We start from the raw sequence: 14,851 nt of genomic DNA, 5'->3' as shown, positions 1-14,851 counted from the left end.
TTCAGGTGTCCAAGCCGAGACCTGTAATGGTTTTTTTTCGGGGGGTGGGGGCAGTCAACGCCTCCCAAAGCAACAAACAGCTTAATAAATTCTTAGACAAGGACTTAACCTTGTGATTAAGTCTTAACCCTGTGATAACAGTCTTCATATAAATGGCAGGTAGGGCATTTGCCTTGCACATGGCTAACCTGGGTTCGAGTCCTCTATCCCTCTCAGAGAGCCTAGCAAGCTACCGAGAGTATCCCACCCACACGGCAGAACCTGGCAAGCTCCCCATGGTATATCTGATATGCCAAAAACAGTAACAAGTCTCACAACGGAGACGTTACTGGTGCCCGCTCGAGCAAATCAATGAACAATGGGAGGACAGTGCTACTGTGCTATTTATTTCAATGTTGCATCTATTTTTTTTTACCTAATCAGTTTTAATTCTAGACTCATATCAACAGTTGTTGCCTTTTCTACATTAAAATAAATTTTAAAAATGAAAACTTAAAAACTATGCTGAATAAATAAAGGTGATACCGATGAAAATGAGGCTGAGTTGTCTGGGTTTTGTTTGGTTTGGGTCTTGGTGTCAGGAGTTGAACCCAGAGCCACGCACAGGTAAAGAATGTGCTCTGTTGCTGAGCCACTCCACCAGCCCAGAATTGTTTGCGTTGTCTGCTGCTTCTGGTCATTCTGCATAAAGAATGTTTGTTTGTCTGTTTGTTTAATTGGATCACCACTTACAAAGTTTTCATGTTTGAGTTTTAGTCATACAGTGATTGAACACCAGTGCACATTCTCCACCACCAATGTCCCCAGTATCCCTCCCCTCCCCCTGCCTCTATGGCAGACAATTTCTATCATACGCACTCTCTCTCTCTCTCTCTTTCTCTCTCTCTCTCCTTTTGGGCATAAGGTTTGCAGTACAGATATCGAGAGGCCATCATGTTTGGTCCTTTATCCACTTTCAGCACACATCCCCATCCCTAATGCTCCCTCCAATTATCACTGATTTAATGATCCCTTCTCTATTTCAGCTACCTTCTCCCCCAGCTCTTAAGGCAGTGCCTCCATGTTTGACATGCAGTACCCCTGGATTCCATTTCTGGTACCCCACGGACCCCTGAGTATCCCCCAGCACCACACCAGGAGTAGCCCTGACCGCTGTTGGGTGTGGACCCCTCCCTGCAACCCCCCAAAATTACTTATAGATGACCATGGTTATCCAGACCATAGATTGTTGGCAGACATTTTTTTCAGAATGAGTAAAGTTAATTTGGCACTTCATAAAAAACAACTTGCAGTATTTGCTGAGAGAGAAATCCTTTATTTTGTCAACTTATTTAGTGAAAATATGAATTTTGGTAAAGTGCCACCACACATTTGACAGCTTTCCAAAACAGAATTTTTTTATTAGATCATTGTCATGAATATATTTTTAAAATATTGTATAATGAGAGATAGCAACTTGGGAAGATTTGCATGACTCAGTACCAATATTTTCCAAATCAACGTATGATTGGAAAGTGTCCTGTGGTCTGATGGATTCCGATATCATGGTGTTTGAGAAGACTTTTGTTTCAGATTCCATAACCACATTCTTCAATCTTGAATACTGCCACACTTTAAATATTGATGTTGTGTTGATGTGTTGTGATATGATGCTGATGAAGAATATCCCAGAAAATTTGTTTAAAATGTTTCTTTTTTGCAACTATGTATCAGTACAAATAGCTGGGCTGAAATCAGCCCTTTGGAGATTCCCCACTGACTTGTTCTATTTTTGTTTTGGGTCAGGCCTCATTGTGCTTAAGGGTCACTCCTGATTGTGTACTCAGTAATCATTCCTGGTGGGCTTGGGGACCCTATGGGATGCCAGAATCAAACCTAGGTCAGCCACATACATGGCAAATATCCTAGCTGCTGGACTCTCTCTTTGGCTCCCAATTGACCTTTTGAAGTTAGGAGTTTTTTAATCCCTTCACTCTAATTTACCTTAATTTTTTGTTTGTTTTTTGTTTGGGGGCCACATGCAGCAGTGCTCAGGTCTTTTTTTTTTTTTCCTTTTTCTTTTTTTTCATCACCCAGTGATGCTCAGTGGTTACTCCTGACTCTACACTCAGGAGTTACTCCTGGCGGTGCTCAGGGGACCATATGGGATGCCAGGGATTGAGCCCAGGTTGGCTGCATGCAAGGCAAATGCCCTACCTGCTGTACTATTGCTCATTGAGTCTGAGTCTGCTTTGCCTGTGTGCAAGGCAAATAAACGCCCTGCCCACTGTACTATCACTCTGACCCCACCTTTAATTTTTTGAAGGGTTTTTTTTTTGGCCATACCCAGGGTCCTCATGACTTATTATGTTAATTACATCTAAATGGGAGAGCCTGCAGTTTTAGCAGAATAGTGCTCACAGAGTCACCCCCAGTGATGTTCAGGGGCTCCTGCACACGTGTACAGCATTCACTCGAGCACTTTTGAGCCATCTCTCAGCCCTACATCTCAATTTTATTTTATTTTTAAGAATTTTACATATTTATTGGCTTTTTTGGGTCACACCTGGTGATGCTTAGGGGTACCTCCTGGCTCTGCACTCAAGAATTACTCCTGGCATTGCTAGGGGGACCATATGGGATGCCAGAGATTAAATCCACGTTGGCCACATGCAAGGCAAACGCTCTCCCTGCTGTACTGTCTCCCCGGCCCCTGCATCTCAATTTTAAAGAATAAAGCATAAAGATATTCCCAGAGGGAGGTTTTTAAAGAACTTTTAGCCTGCCACTTTTTTAATTGTCTTTTTGGCTACAACTGGTGGTCCTCAGGGTTTACTTCTGGCTCTGAGCTCAGGGATTACTCCTAGAGGGGCTTGGGAGACTATCTGGGGTGCTGGGATCAAACTCAGGTCAGTTGTGTGCAAGGCAAACACCCCATCTGCTGTACTATCTCTCCTGCTCCTCAACACACTTTAGCATGCTTTGTTTCTTTTTTGCAGGTAGATGTAAACATAAAATTATGGAAAAATGGGTTCACAGTCAATGATGACTTCCGAAGTTATTCTGATGGTGCAAGTCAGCAGTTTCTGAATGCCATCAAGAAAGGGTAAGCGCTCTGTGGGCAGGTTTAGTTGGGGAGAATCATATTCCATGTTGTCTACACACTCCTGCATATTCACAAGCACACATTTTCTTTTAGAAGTTCAAAATTTCGGGGCTGGAGCAATAGCACAGCAGGTAGGGAGTTTGCCTTGCACGCAGCCAACCCGGGTTCAATTCCCAGCATCCCATATGGTCCCCCGAGCACCGCCAGAAGTAAGTCCTGAGTGCATGAGTCAGGAGTAATCACTGTGTATCACTGGGTGTGACCCAAAAAGAAAAAAAAAGTTCACAATTTCATAAAATAGTTTTTTTTTTCTTTTTGGGTCATACCCAGTGATGCTCAGGGCTTACTCCTGGCTCTGCACTCAGGAATTACTCCTGGCGGTGCTCAGAGGACCATATCAGATGCCGGGGATTGAACCTGGGTCAACCTCATGCAAGGCAAATGCTCTATCGCTCCAGCCCAAAATAGGTTTCCTTAAGAGAAACTTGGTGGTGGTGGTGGTGGTGGTGGGATGGTCCTGAGGATGGACCCCTGGGTCTCACACATGCAAAATCAAACATGCCACTGCTGAGCACATCCCTGGCCAGAAGATTTTTTTTTAATTTTTGCTTCTGGGCCACACCCAGCTGTACTCAGTCAGGGCTTACTCTTCACTCTGTGTTCAGGGATCACTCCGGTAGAGAAATCATATGGGAGTGTTGGGGATCAAACCTAGATTAGCTGCATGCAAGGCAAGTCAAGTACCTTATCCACTGTACTATCTTTCTGGTCTCAGAAATATTTTCTTTATTGTGTATGTCAGGGGAGAGGAGGGGAGGTTGGAAGTCCATACCTGTGGTATTCCGAAGCCACTCCAGCTGTGGTGCTCAGAACCATATTGGTGTGGGGGGTCCAACCTGGGTCAGCCATGCCTTATCCCCCCTGTATTTATCTCCTGTTCTTATCCCCTGACGTTTTCTTGAGAAGTTCAGAGAAACCAATTTTGAAGAGTTTAGGAATTTGAATTATGATCAACCCAAATCTGATTTACACCAATTCACTTTTGCCAAGTATCCCATAATAACGCATCCTCCTTGGCATTTAATGTGTAAGTGCTTATAGACTTTGAATTGTGATTTGCATTACCCTGTGATGCTTATTTTTCATTCATAATGCTAGGTGCTGTAGATGCCTGATGAATTTATTTTCTTTACTTTTGGATTTCAGGGGTTTTTTTTGTTTGTTTTGAGGGGATATGGTTTGCATGGAGGACTTGCTCTGGATCACTCCTGGTAGTGGCCAGGAGAGCACATGTGGTTAAGTGGATGAAACCTGGGTCAGCTGCATGCAAGGCAAGCACCCTGGCCACTGTATTATCTCTCTCGCCTCTCTTTATTTTTGCCTTGGGACCACACCTAGCCATGCCCAGAGGCTGCTCCTGACTCTGCTCCTAGATGTGCACTTCTTGCATTGCAGAACCGGAGTCTAACACACACGCAAGGCCTTCCCTATAGGAGCTTTCTAGTCACTTTTAGGTTTAATTTTATTCTGGCAATTCCTGTGGTTAAAATCATTTATATTATGCATATGTTTCTTTTAAAATATAATTTTAGATTAATTTAGGAAAGTGTGAATATATCTGCATATTTTAATTCGATGATGGTACATAATTAACATATTCATATATACACATATATACTTAGCTATTGGCAATTTTAAGTTATTTATTTTAATAGGATAAAAATAATATGTTTGGGGCTGGAGCGATAGCACAGCAGGTAGGGCGTTTGCCTTGCACACGGCCAACCCGGGTTCCAGTCCCAGCATCCCATATGGTCTCCTGAGTGCAGAGCCAGGAGTAACCCCTGTGCCCCGCTAGGTGTGACCCAAAAAGCAAAAAAAAAAAAAAAATATATATATATATATATATATGACTGGGCCGGAGTGATAGTACAGTGGGAAGGGCATTTTTCTTGAATGCGCCTGACCCTGGTTCAATCCTCAGCATCTCATATGATCCCCTGAGCACCATCAGGAATGATATTCTGAGTGCTGAGTTAGGAATAACCCCTGAGCATTGCCAGGTGTGACCCAAAAAAATCCAAAAATAAATAAATAAATAACACCCAGCAATGCTCAGGAGGCACTTTACAGAACCGTATGGGATGCCGGGGATCGAACTTGGGTCAGGTGCATACAAGGCAAAGGCCTTGCCTGTTGTACTATCTCTGCAATCCCAACCTTGTGGTACCAGGATCAAAGCCAGGTCCTCACCTGTGCTAGGCAAGTCCAGTATTACCGAGCCGCATTCCTGGCCTGATAAGGTTTTTATGTATGAGTGGTGTTTTTTAAAATGTTTTGCTTTTTCGTTTTTTGTTTTGTTTTGATTTGGTTTGGGGACCACACCTGGCAGTGCTCAGTCCTGGCTCTACACTCAGGAATTACTCCTGGTGGTGCTTGAAGGCACCCACAGAGTGCCAGGGATCAAACCCGGGTTGGCTGTGTGCTAGGCAAACAACCCACCTACTGTACTAGCTCTCCCACCCAGATAATGCATTTTTTAAAATTCTCTCAGGTTCAGGGACGAGTTTTTGACTATTTACCTTATGGAAACTGCCCGACTACTTGAGAGGGACTGCCTGTGGACTTTGCCACCAGCTGCAGGGGCTTCTGGTTTTCCATCCCCTGCGCACACTTGTCAATGTCTCTGTTAAGCCATTGCCACCTGAGGGATGCGTGCACAGGCTGCAGGGTCAAGCTGGCACCACGTGGACTGGTCGCCCCAGTACGGCCCAGCCAGAGCAGCGTCTCCACAGCAGGCCTGAGCTCTGAGCCCCCACAGTATGTCCCGCCCCTCTGAGCACCGCTTAGAGGGAAAAGTTTTTAAAGCTGTCAGAGCAGAACCAGAGCCATGGGGCAGTGGGTAGGGTTTCTGCTTTGCATACAGTCAACCCAGGTTCGATCCCCAGAACCCCATATGGCTCCCCTGAGTCATCCAGGAGTGACCCCTGAGTGCAGAGCCAGGAGTAACCCCTGAGCAGGTGTGGCACCCCCTCAAAGTAAAAGGGTATTATAATTATCAGATAAATTTATTTATAAACAACTGTTAAAGTTCATCCATTGGGAGTAGAGATGACTCATGGGCTGCGTGCGTTCTCTGCACATAGGAGACCTGAGTTAGATCCCTGAGCACCACCCCAAGCTCTGCCAGGTATAGACCCCAAACAAAAACAAAAATGTATTATCTGTTTCAAAACTTTTGATGGTCAGAGACAGTGATAGAGGGACACTGGCTCCCCACGCAGGGTGTGGGGTAGCAGCATTGCATTTTTTTCCTTTTTGGGTCACACCTAGTGATGCTCAGGGGTTACTCCTGGTTCTGCACTCAGGAATTATTCCTGGCAGTGCTTGGAGGACCATATGGGATGATGGGGATCGAACCCAGGTCAGCCACGTACAAGGCAAACGCCCTACCTGCTGTGCTATTGCTCAGGCCCCAGCATTGCATTCTTGAAGCAAAACTCTGGTAATGCCATTATAAATCACAATGCCTACATTGAAAAGGCAATAAATAAAAGTTTCCTGTGGAATTCCATTGCTTATATCAAATATATAATCTGTGCCATGTAAATGAGCTTTAAACATCTTTGGGCACTGGTGGAGGGATGGGTGTTTGATCATTGTACAATTGAAACCCAAGCACAAAAATTTGTAAATCTACAACTATACCTCATGATGTTTCACTAACAAAAATTTTTTTAAAAATGTAAATGATGGAGAATGGGTGGAGGGATGGGTACTGGATCATTTTATAACTGAAACCCAAGCACAAAAATTTGTAAGTCTTTGACTGTACCTCATGGTGTTTCACTAATAAAAATTTAAAAAAATAAACAATAAATTCCAATCTGGTCTACAAAATATTCTTTAAACTTTAAAATTTATAGAGAAATGGAAGACCTTAGCTTGAGAACCTGAGAGATAGTACCGGGGTTAAGGTTCTTACCCTCCATGCTGCAGGCTCTGGTTTAATTCCTGGCATCAGTATGGTCCCCCAGAAATCCACCAAGGAGAGCAGAGCCAAGAACCTCAGGGTTTGGGTCCCTCCCCTGCTTCCCCAAAAAGTGGGGAGGGGAAGCTTTAGAGAGATAATTTCTAAAGAAAAAATAATTAAAACCCTTAAAGCAAGATCCTAGTAGACCAAGGATATGGCACAGGGGCAGATCAGATGCTTTGCATGTATGAAACCTGGGTTTGATCCCCAGTAACAAAGGCAACGACAAGACTCACAATATCCAGCAAATACTACCTCAAGTCCTGCTGTGCACCAGGCACTGTGTCTGGGACTGGGACATATTTATGAATAAGGCAGAGGGGTCCCTTGTTCCTCTGAAGTTTCCACTATTCAGGAGAAATGGAGTAATGCCAGTGCTCAGAGACTGGAGTAGCCCTGGAGCACAGTTGGGTGTGACCCCGCACCCCAAAACAAAAAATAAATAAGTACTAAATAATAAAAGTGAGAACAGTTTTTAAAAGAAAAGGGAAAATTAACAAAAGCAACCAAATTGTTTAAATGAGTCGCGTGTAGTCATCAAACCTGACTCACTTCTGCAGTTGTCCAGGTGCTGCTGAATTATCAGCTTATGAGTTATTTTATTATTATTATTAATATTATTATTATTAGGTTTTGTTTTGGGCCACACACAGTGGAGCTCGGGGTTTACTCCTAGCTCTGTGCTCACAGATCATTTCTGGTAGACTCAGGGGGCCACATGTGGAGCTGGGGATCAAACCTGGGCTGGCTGTATCTAAGGCAAGCACCCTACCCATTGTACCGTCACTCCAGTCTCCTGAATTTATTATTTAAAAAATTAGAACCAGGGCACAGAGTCAGGACTAACTTCTGAGTACTACCAGGCATGGCCCCAAAACAAAAATGACTATTTCTTCCGGGGTTTTGATTTTCATATTATTTAACTAAATAATTTTAAATGCAGAGGCTGAAGCAATAGCACAGCAGGTAAGGCATTTGCCTTGCATGTTGCCGACCCGTGTTCGATTCCCAGCATTCCATATGGTCCCCCTGAGCACCGCCAGGAGTAACCCCTGTGTATCGCCGGGTGTGACCCAAAAAAATAAATAAAAAACAAACAAAAAATAATTTTAAATGCATTTAGTGTTTTCATTTGTCAAGAATATCAGTATGCCCCAATATTTTCCAGATCTATTTGTATATGAAATCATATTTCAGAGAGAAAAAAAAACAAAAGGAAACATTGGGAGCCTTATCATTTTGGTTTTTTTTTACCTCCCAAGGGAGTTGCCCCTGGAACTGGAGGGGCTTTTTGATAAAGAGGAGGTGGATGTGAAGGTCGAAGATAAGAAGGATGAAGTCTGCACCTCCACCAAGCCTGTGTTCCAGCCTTTCTCCGGACAGGGCCACAGACTGGGAAGGTGAGTAGCCCCTGGTCTGCGGTTGCCGTGAGCAGAAGCTTGACTCATGTCCAGTCCCTTGTTTATTACCATGGAGACCACACAGAGAGCTTATCCTTCCTCCCACTGGGAATGAAATTTCCTTTGTAACTTTTGTTTTTGTTTGGAGGGAGTCTGGCAAGCTCCCCGCGATGTATTTGATATGCCAAACACAGTAACAACAAGTCTCACAATTTGTTGTGAGATGTAACTGGTGCCCCCTTGAGCAAATCGATGAACAAGGGGAGGACAGTGCTACAGTGCTTGGAGGGAGTCATACCTGGTATGTGCTGGAGGCTGATCTCAGCACAGCGCTCAGGCACGGGTGGTGCCAGGGATCAACCCCGGGACCCAGTCTCTGTAGCTTGTGTTCCAGCCCTGTAAGCCATCGCCCCAGCCTGTTAGTCTTTCTTCTTTTTCTTTATCACCCCAGGATTAATTTCTTGTCCTCCTTTTTTGTTACTTTGGGGTCTCTACCCTGCAGTGCTCAGGGGCGCCCCCTGTGGTGCCTGGGGAAATCGTGCAGCTGTGAGGATGGAATCTAGACCACCTGTATGCGAAGCATGTGCTCAGCGTGTTGATCCATCTCTCTGGTCCTCAGGGCCTCATTTCAATACAGAATTTACCTTTTCACTTAGAAGAAAAGAAATTGTGGGTGCCTCCTCAGGCCTTAGAGCTTCTTCACTGGGAAGGTGCTGGTTGTGCCCATGCTGGGGGCTATCATGGCCACGCCTGGTACCTGAGAAATGAGGTCTGACTTATTCAAGTATTCTTAAAAGCAGAGGTTGTTGAGGCATTTGCCTGGCATGTGACTCACCATGGGTGGTGCTGGTTGCCCACGCTGGGCGCCATCATGGCCACACCTGGTAATTAGGTCTGACTTATGCAAGTGTTTAAGAGCAGTGCTGGAGGTATAGCAAGGGGTTGGGAAGGCATTTGCCTAGCATGTGACTCACCATGGTTCAATCCCCTGCACCACATATATGCCCCAAGCACCCCCAAGAGTGACCCCTGAGCACAGAACCAAGAGGAAGCCCTGAGCACTGCTAAGTGTGGATCCCGAACAAAGCTATATTACTTTTGAAAAACATATAGGTTTAATGATAAAGGTAATTAATTGCCTAATGGACAAACATGCATCTTACTTTGTTGTCTGGATTTTTAGTGCCACGCCAAAAATTGTTTCTAAAGCAAAGAGTATTGAAGTTGAGAACAGAAATAACTTGTCTCCTGTCCCACTGAACCCCCAAGAGCCTGTCACTAACATACAGATCTGGTTGGCCAATGGGAAAAGGATTGTCCAGAAATTCAACGTTTCTCATAGGTGAGTCTTATCACATTATTTGTCTGACTTTGTTTTGGGGGATCACTCCGGGTGATGCTTACGGTTACTCCCAGAGGTGCTCAGGGGCTGGGACTGTGAGGGCTGGGGAAGGAACCCGGACTTCCACATGCAAAGCAAGCACTCTCATCTTTTGCACTATCTCCCAGTTCTGTATTTTTATTTTTAATTTAAATTTTACTTCATCAGCATAATCTGTAGTTTAAAGTTTGCTAAGTAGGGCTTGGAATGTAGCCGAGAGTTAAAGGATATGCCTTGCATGTGTGAGACCCTGAGTTATGTCCCTGGCACTGCAAAAAAAAAAAAATTTATAACATTGGGGCAGGGAGATGGTTCCGTGGCTAAGGCACCTGTGTTCCCAGAGTAAGGTTGTAAGTTTGGGCCCTCGTGCTCTGTGCATGCGTTAATCGGAATCTGGGCAGCACTGCTCTGAGATTCGCCTTGCCATGCGGAAGTTCCAGCCACACATCAGCCAGGCATGTGTAAACATGTCATCTGAAAAACCAAAGACAAGAGGGTTTTGCACTCCTGGGGTCAGTAATTCAACCCCCAGCAAGCACTACAACCAACATGAGTGAGAGCACCACTGTGTGACCACTTCATCTGAGTGTGTGAGCATAGCGGTTAGAGAGATGAAGGGCCGGAAGCACCACCACCATGTGTTTTGGTGTGTGACCCCCCCACAAGCACCACAGTATCTGCAGGGGGAAGAGGTAGCGTGCATGTAATTTTCCAATCTCCTCACCTCTTTCCAAATACTTGGTGTATCTTCCCGTCAATAGGATGCTGTCCATCAATAGGATGGAAATACCTATCATCCGGCTCTCTAGATAGAAATCTAGTGCCCGTGCACTTGTACAGACAAAGATCCAGACCGCTTCTAGGTCTGCTGTTTCCTCGGCCACCATCCTGCCGCCCAGAGGCTGAAGCTCCACAGCATTGCACGACCTCGTCTGGGATGAAATCATAGCTGGCATGTCTCTGCTTAATTTTCATGACTTTGACTTTTTAAAAATTATTGTAAGCCAATCTTCCCATGTGATTCTTTGTTGTTGTTCAGGTGCACATGCCTGTACTTAGGAGTTACTCCTAGCTCTGTGCTCAAACACTCCTGGTGGGCAACACATGGGGTGTCAGGGATCAAACCCAGGTTGGTCCCATGCAAGGCAACGCCCTTCCCATTGTAGTGTTACTTCCCCAGCCCCTTTATTTGATGGCTTTTTTCCCCCCTTGTTTTTTTTTTTTTTTTTTTGGCCACTCCTGGAAATGCCCAGGGATTACTCCTGGCTCCATACTCAGGAATTACTCCTGGTGGTGCTCGGGGAACCGTATGGGATGTCAGGGATCAAACCTTGGTCAGCTGCATGCAAGGCAAGTGCCCTACCCACTATAATATCTCCAACCCCTGGAGTGATTTTTAAAAGAAAATCTTGGGGCTGGAGCGAAAGCACAGTGGGTAGGGCGTTTGCCTGGCACATGGCTGATCCGGGTTCAATTCCCAGCATCCCATATGGTCCCCTGAGAACTGCCAGGGGTAATTCCTGAGTGCAGAGCCAGGAGCAATCCCTATGCATCTCCGAGTGTGACCCAAAAAGAAAAATAATTAATGAATTAATTTAAAAAGTTTAAAAAAAAAAGAAAAGAAACTCTTATCACCAGCACAACTGATGATAGAAAAGGGGATGTCATGTGGAAACACATGTACATTAATGACTGAATCACAAATGATACCAAGGATTCAAGTCTGACTAATGTTCAAGTATCAGGAATAATTGAACCATTATATTCTACATATGTTATAGAGGCATAAAAGTGACTTGTGAAGTGTTTATGTGTAGTTAGTTATATTTTAATTTTTATTTTTAAATTTGTTTCATTTGGGGGCCATGCCTGGTGGTGCTCAGGGCTTACCCTGGCTCTGCACTTAGGGAACACTCCTGGTAGGCTCAGAGGACCATATGGAGTGCTGGGGATGGAACCCTGGTTTGCTGTGTGCAAGGCAGACACTCTGTCCACTGTATTATCACTCTGACCCCTGTGTAGTTAACTTTAAAAGTGCTCTTTCATGGACTGGAAAGATAGTGCAGGAATTAAAGCACTTCCTTGGCCCATGACCAATCCAGGTCTATTCCCAACACTGCATATTGTCCCCTAGCACCACCAGGCGTGACCCCTGAAGGACTACTGGGTATGTCCCTCCCCCCAGAAATGTGTAGGAATGCTAGTGGATCATTTTTCATTTAGAGCTAGATATAGAGATAAAGGTAAAGGTAAAGGCCCTCCCGTTGATCGTCGATTTGCTCGAGCGGGCCCAGTAACGTCTCCATTGGAGACTTTGTTGTTACTGTGTCTGGCATATCGAATACTCTCGGTAGCTTGCCGGGCTCTCCGAGAGGGGCGGAGGAATCGAACTCGGGTCGGCCATGTTGGCCGCTTGTAAGGCGAACGCCCTACCCGCTGTGCTATCACTCCAGATATAGAGATATAAAAACTTAATTATGGGGACTGGAGTAATAGTTCAGAGGGAAGGGTGCTTGGCTTGCACACGCCTGATACAGGTTTGATCTCTGGCATCGCCTATGGTTCTCTGAACATTGTCAGGAGTGATCCCTGAGTTCAGAGCCAGGAGTAAGTCTTGAGCACCCCTGGGGTGTCCCCCCAAAAAACCCCCCAACTTTATTTATTTATTTTTAAAATTTTTATTAGTGAAACACCATGAGGTACAGTTGTAGATTTACAAATTTTTGTGCTTGGGTTTCAGTTATACAGTGATCAAGTACCCATCCCTCCACCAGTGCTCATTCTCCACCACCACTGATCCCAGTAGCCCTCCCAGCCCCCAGCCCCCTATCCCACCCTGCCTCTGTGGCAGGGCATTCCCCTTTGTTCTCTCTCTCCTTTTGGGTGGTGTGGTTTGCAAAAGAGGCATTGAGTGGCAATCATGTTCGGTCTAGAGTCTACTCTCAGCACGCATCTCCCATCCTGGGAGGATCCTCCCAACACCCTTTACTTGGTGCTCCCTTCTCTATCTGAGCTGCCTTTTCCCCTAGCATGTGCGGCTGGTCTCCAAGCCATGGAGTGAACCTCCTGGTACTTATCTCGGCCATTCTTGGGAGTTAGTCTCCTGTTTTGTTACTTTATGTTCCCCAGATGAATGCAATCTTTCTGTGTCTATCCCTCTCTTTCTGACTCACTTCGCTTAGCATGATACTTTCCATATTGTACCACTTGTATGTAAATTTCATGACTTCATCTTTTCTAACAGCTACATAGTACTCCATTGTGTAGATGTAGCAAAGTTTCTTTAACCAGTCATCTGTTCTTGGGCACTCAGGAAAAATCCCAACTTTAAAAATGATGAAGTTAGAAAGATGGTTCAGTGGGCTGGACTACATGATTTGCATGCAGGGCCCAGGTCCTCCTGCCACCATGTGGTGGCCTAAATGCTGAGCTTAGAGTCACCTTTGAGCTGCATGTGGCCCCAAAGCCAAAAAGGAAGAAATTGTACAGTAAGTAAGGCACTTGCCTTGCACACAGTGATCTGAATTCAATCCCAGCACCTGTAATATGGTCCCCTGAATCCTTTCAGGAGTGATCCCTGAACACAGAGCTAGGAGTTAGCCAGCTGTAATAAATTATTTAGTTAATTTTAAAAAATGGTTTACTTGTAGAAGCTTTCTTTGTGCTTTACCAAAGCAAAACAAAAAGCTGCATTCATCCAATATTCAGTTTCCTGAACTACTTCTATCTGTTTTGATTAGGACTAAAATATAAGCACAATACCATGTCATAGATATGAGAATATGTAATTCCTTACTGTCATCAAATATCTAAAAGTACTGGCCTTTACTTTGGTAGGAGGGCCACACCCAATAGTGCTCAGGGTTACTCCTGGCTTTGCAACTCAGGAATTATTCCTGGCGGTGCTCAAAGGTCCATATGGGATGTTGGGGTCGGCTGCATGCTAGGTAAATGCCATATATGCTGTATGATCACTCTGGCCCAGAGACATCAACTTTTGATACATAACCCAAGTGAGCACCACAGACATAGCTCAAGGGGCACATGCCTAGCATATGAAAAGTTCAGTTGAATGCCTGCTCTCTGCCAGCACCACTAGATATAATTCCTATAAAAATTTAAAACATTTGGGAGCTCAATTTCTAATTTTTTGAGAATCATCCATACTGTTTTCCAAAAGGGCTGAACCGGCATTCCCACCAACAGTGAAGGAGGGTCCCTTTCTCACCACATCCGCTCCAGCACCAGTTGCTTTTGTTCTTGTGGATATGGGCCAGTCTCTGTGGTGTGAAGTGATATCTCATTGTGGTTTTGATCTGCATCTCCCTGATGATTAATGATGTGGAACATTTTCTCATGTGCCTTTTAGCAATTCGATTTCTTCTTTGTGAAAGTTTCTACTCATTTCATCTCCCCATTTTTTGATGGGGTTGAATGTTTTCTTTTTGTGGAGTTCAACCAGTACTTTGTGTATCCTTGAAATTAACCCCTTAGCAGATGTGTAGTTGGCGAATATCCTTTCCCATTCTGTAGACTGTCTTTGTATTTTGGTCAATGTTTCTTTTGAGATGCAGAAGCTTCTTAGTTTAAGATAGTCCCATTTGTCTGTCTCTGTTTTCACTTGCTTGGCCAGTGGTGTGACATCTTTGAAGACACCATTAGCTTCTATGTCATGAAGGGTTTTGCCAACTTTTTCCTCAATGTACCTTATAGATTCAGGTGTGATGTTGAGGTCTTTAATCCACTTAGCTCTTACTTTTGTACATGGAGTTAGGCGGAGATCTGAGCCCATTTTTTTGCATGTAGCCATCCAGTTTTGCCAGCATAATTTGTTAAAGAGGCTTTCCCTGCTCCACTTAACTTTTCTTGCCCTCTTATTGAAGATTAGATGCTCGTATGGCTGGGGGAGATGTCAGTATATTCAACCCTGTTCCATTGGTCTACAGCTCTGC

General features: G+C 44.6%; 1 protein-coding gene across 1 annotated transcript in view; it reads left to right on the top strand.

The window, feature by feature from the left end:
• The window catches only part of UBXN2A (UBX domain protein 2A), a 38,799-nt gene that overhangs the window by 17,468 nt on the left and 6,480 nt on the right, over positions 1-14,851 (top strand). The window contains exons 4-6 of the mRNA XM_056123868.1: positions 2,979-3,085; positions 8,381-8,518; positions 9,702-9,860. Coding sequence (XP_055979843.1) covers positions 2,979-3,085; positions 8,381-8,518; positions 9,702-9,860 — 404 coding nt within the window. The remainder of the gene's footprint in view (positions 1-2,978; positions 3,086-8,380; positions 8,519-9,701; positions 9,861-14,851) is intronic.

This window comes from Sorex fumeus, unplaced genomic scaffold, assembly GCF_029834395.1.
Source record: "Sorex fumeus unplaced genomic scaffold, SorFum_2.1 ptg000006l, whole genome shotgun sequence".
NCBI classification, from domain to species: Eukaryota; Metazoa; Chordata; class Mammalia; order Eulipotyphla; family Soricidae; genus Sorex; species Sorex fumeus.
Note: the sequence above shows the minus strand (reverse complement) of the source record. Positions and strands in the feature narration are given on the sequence as shown.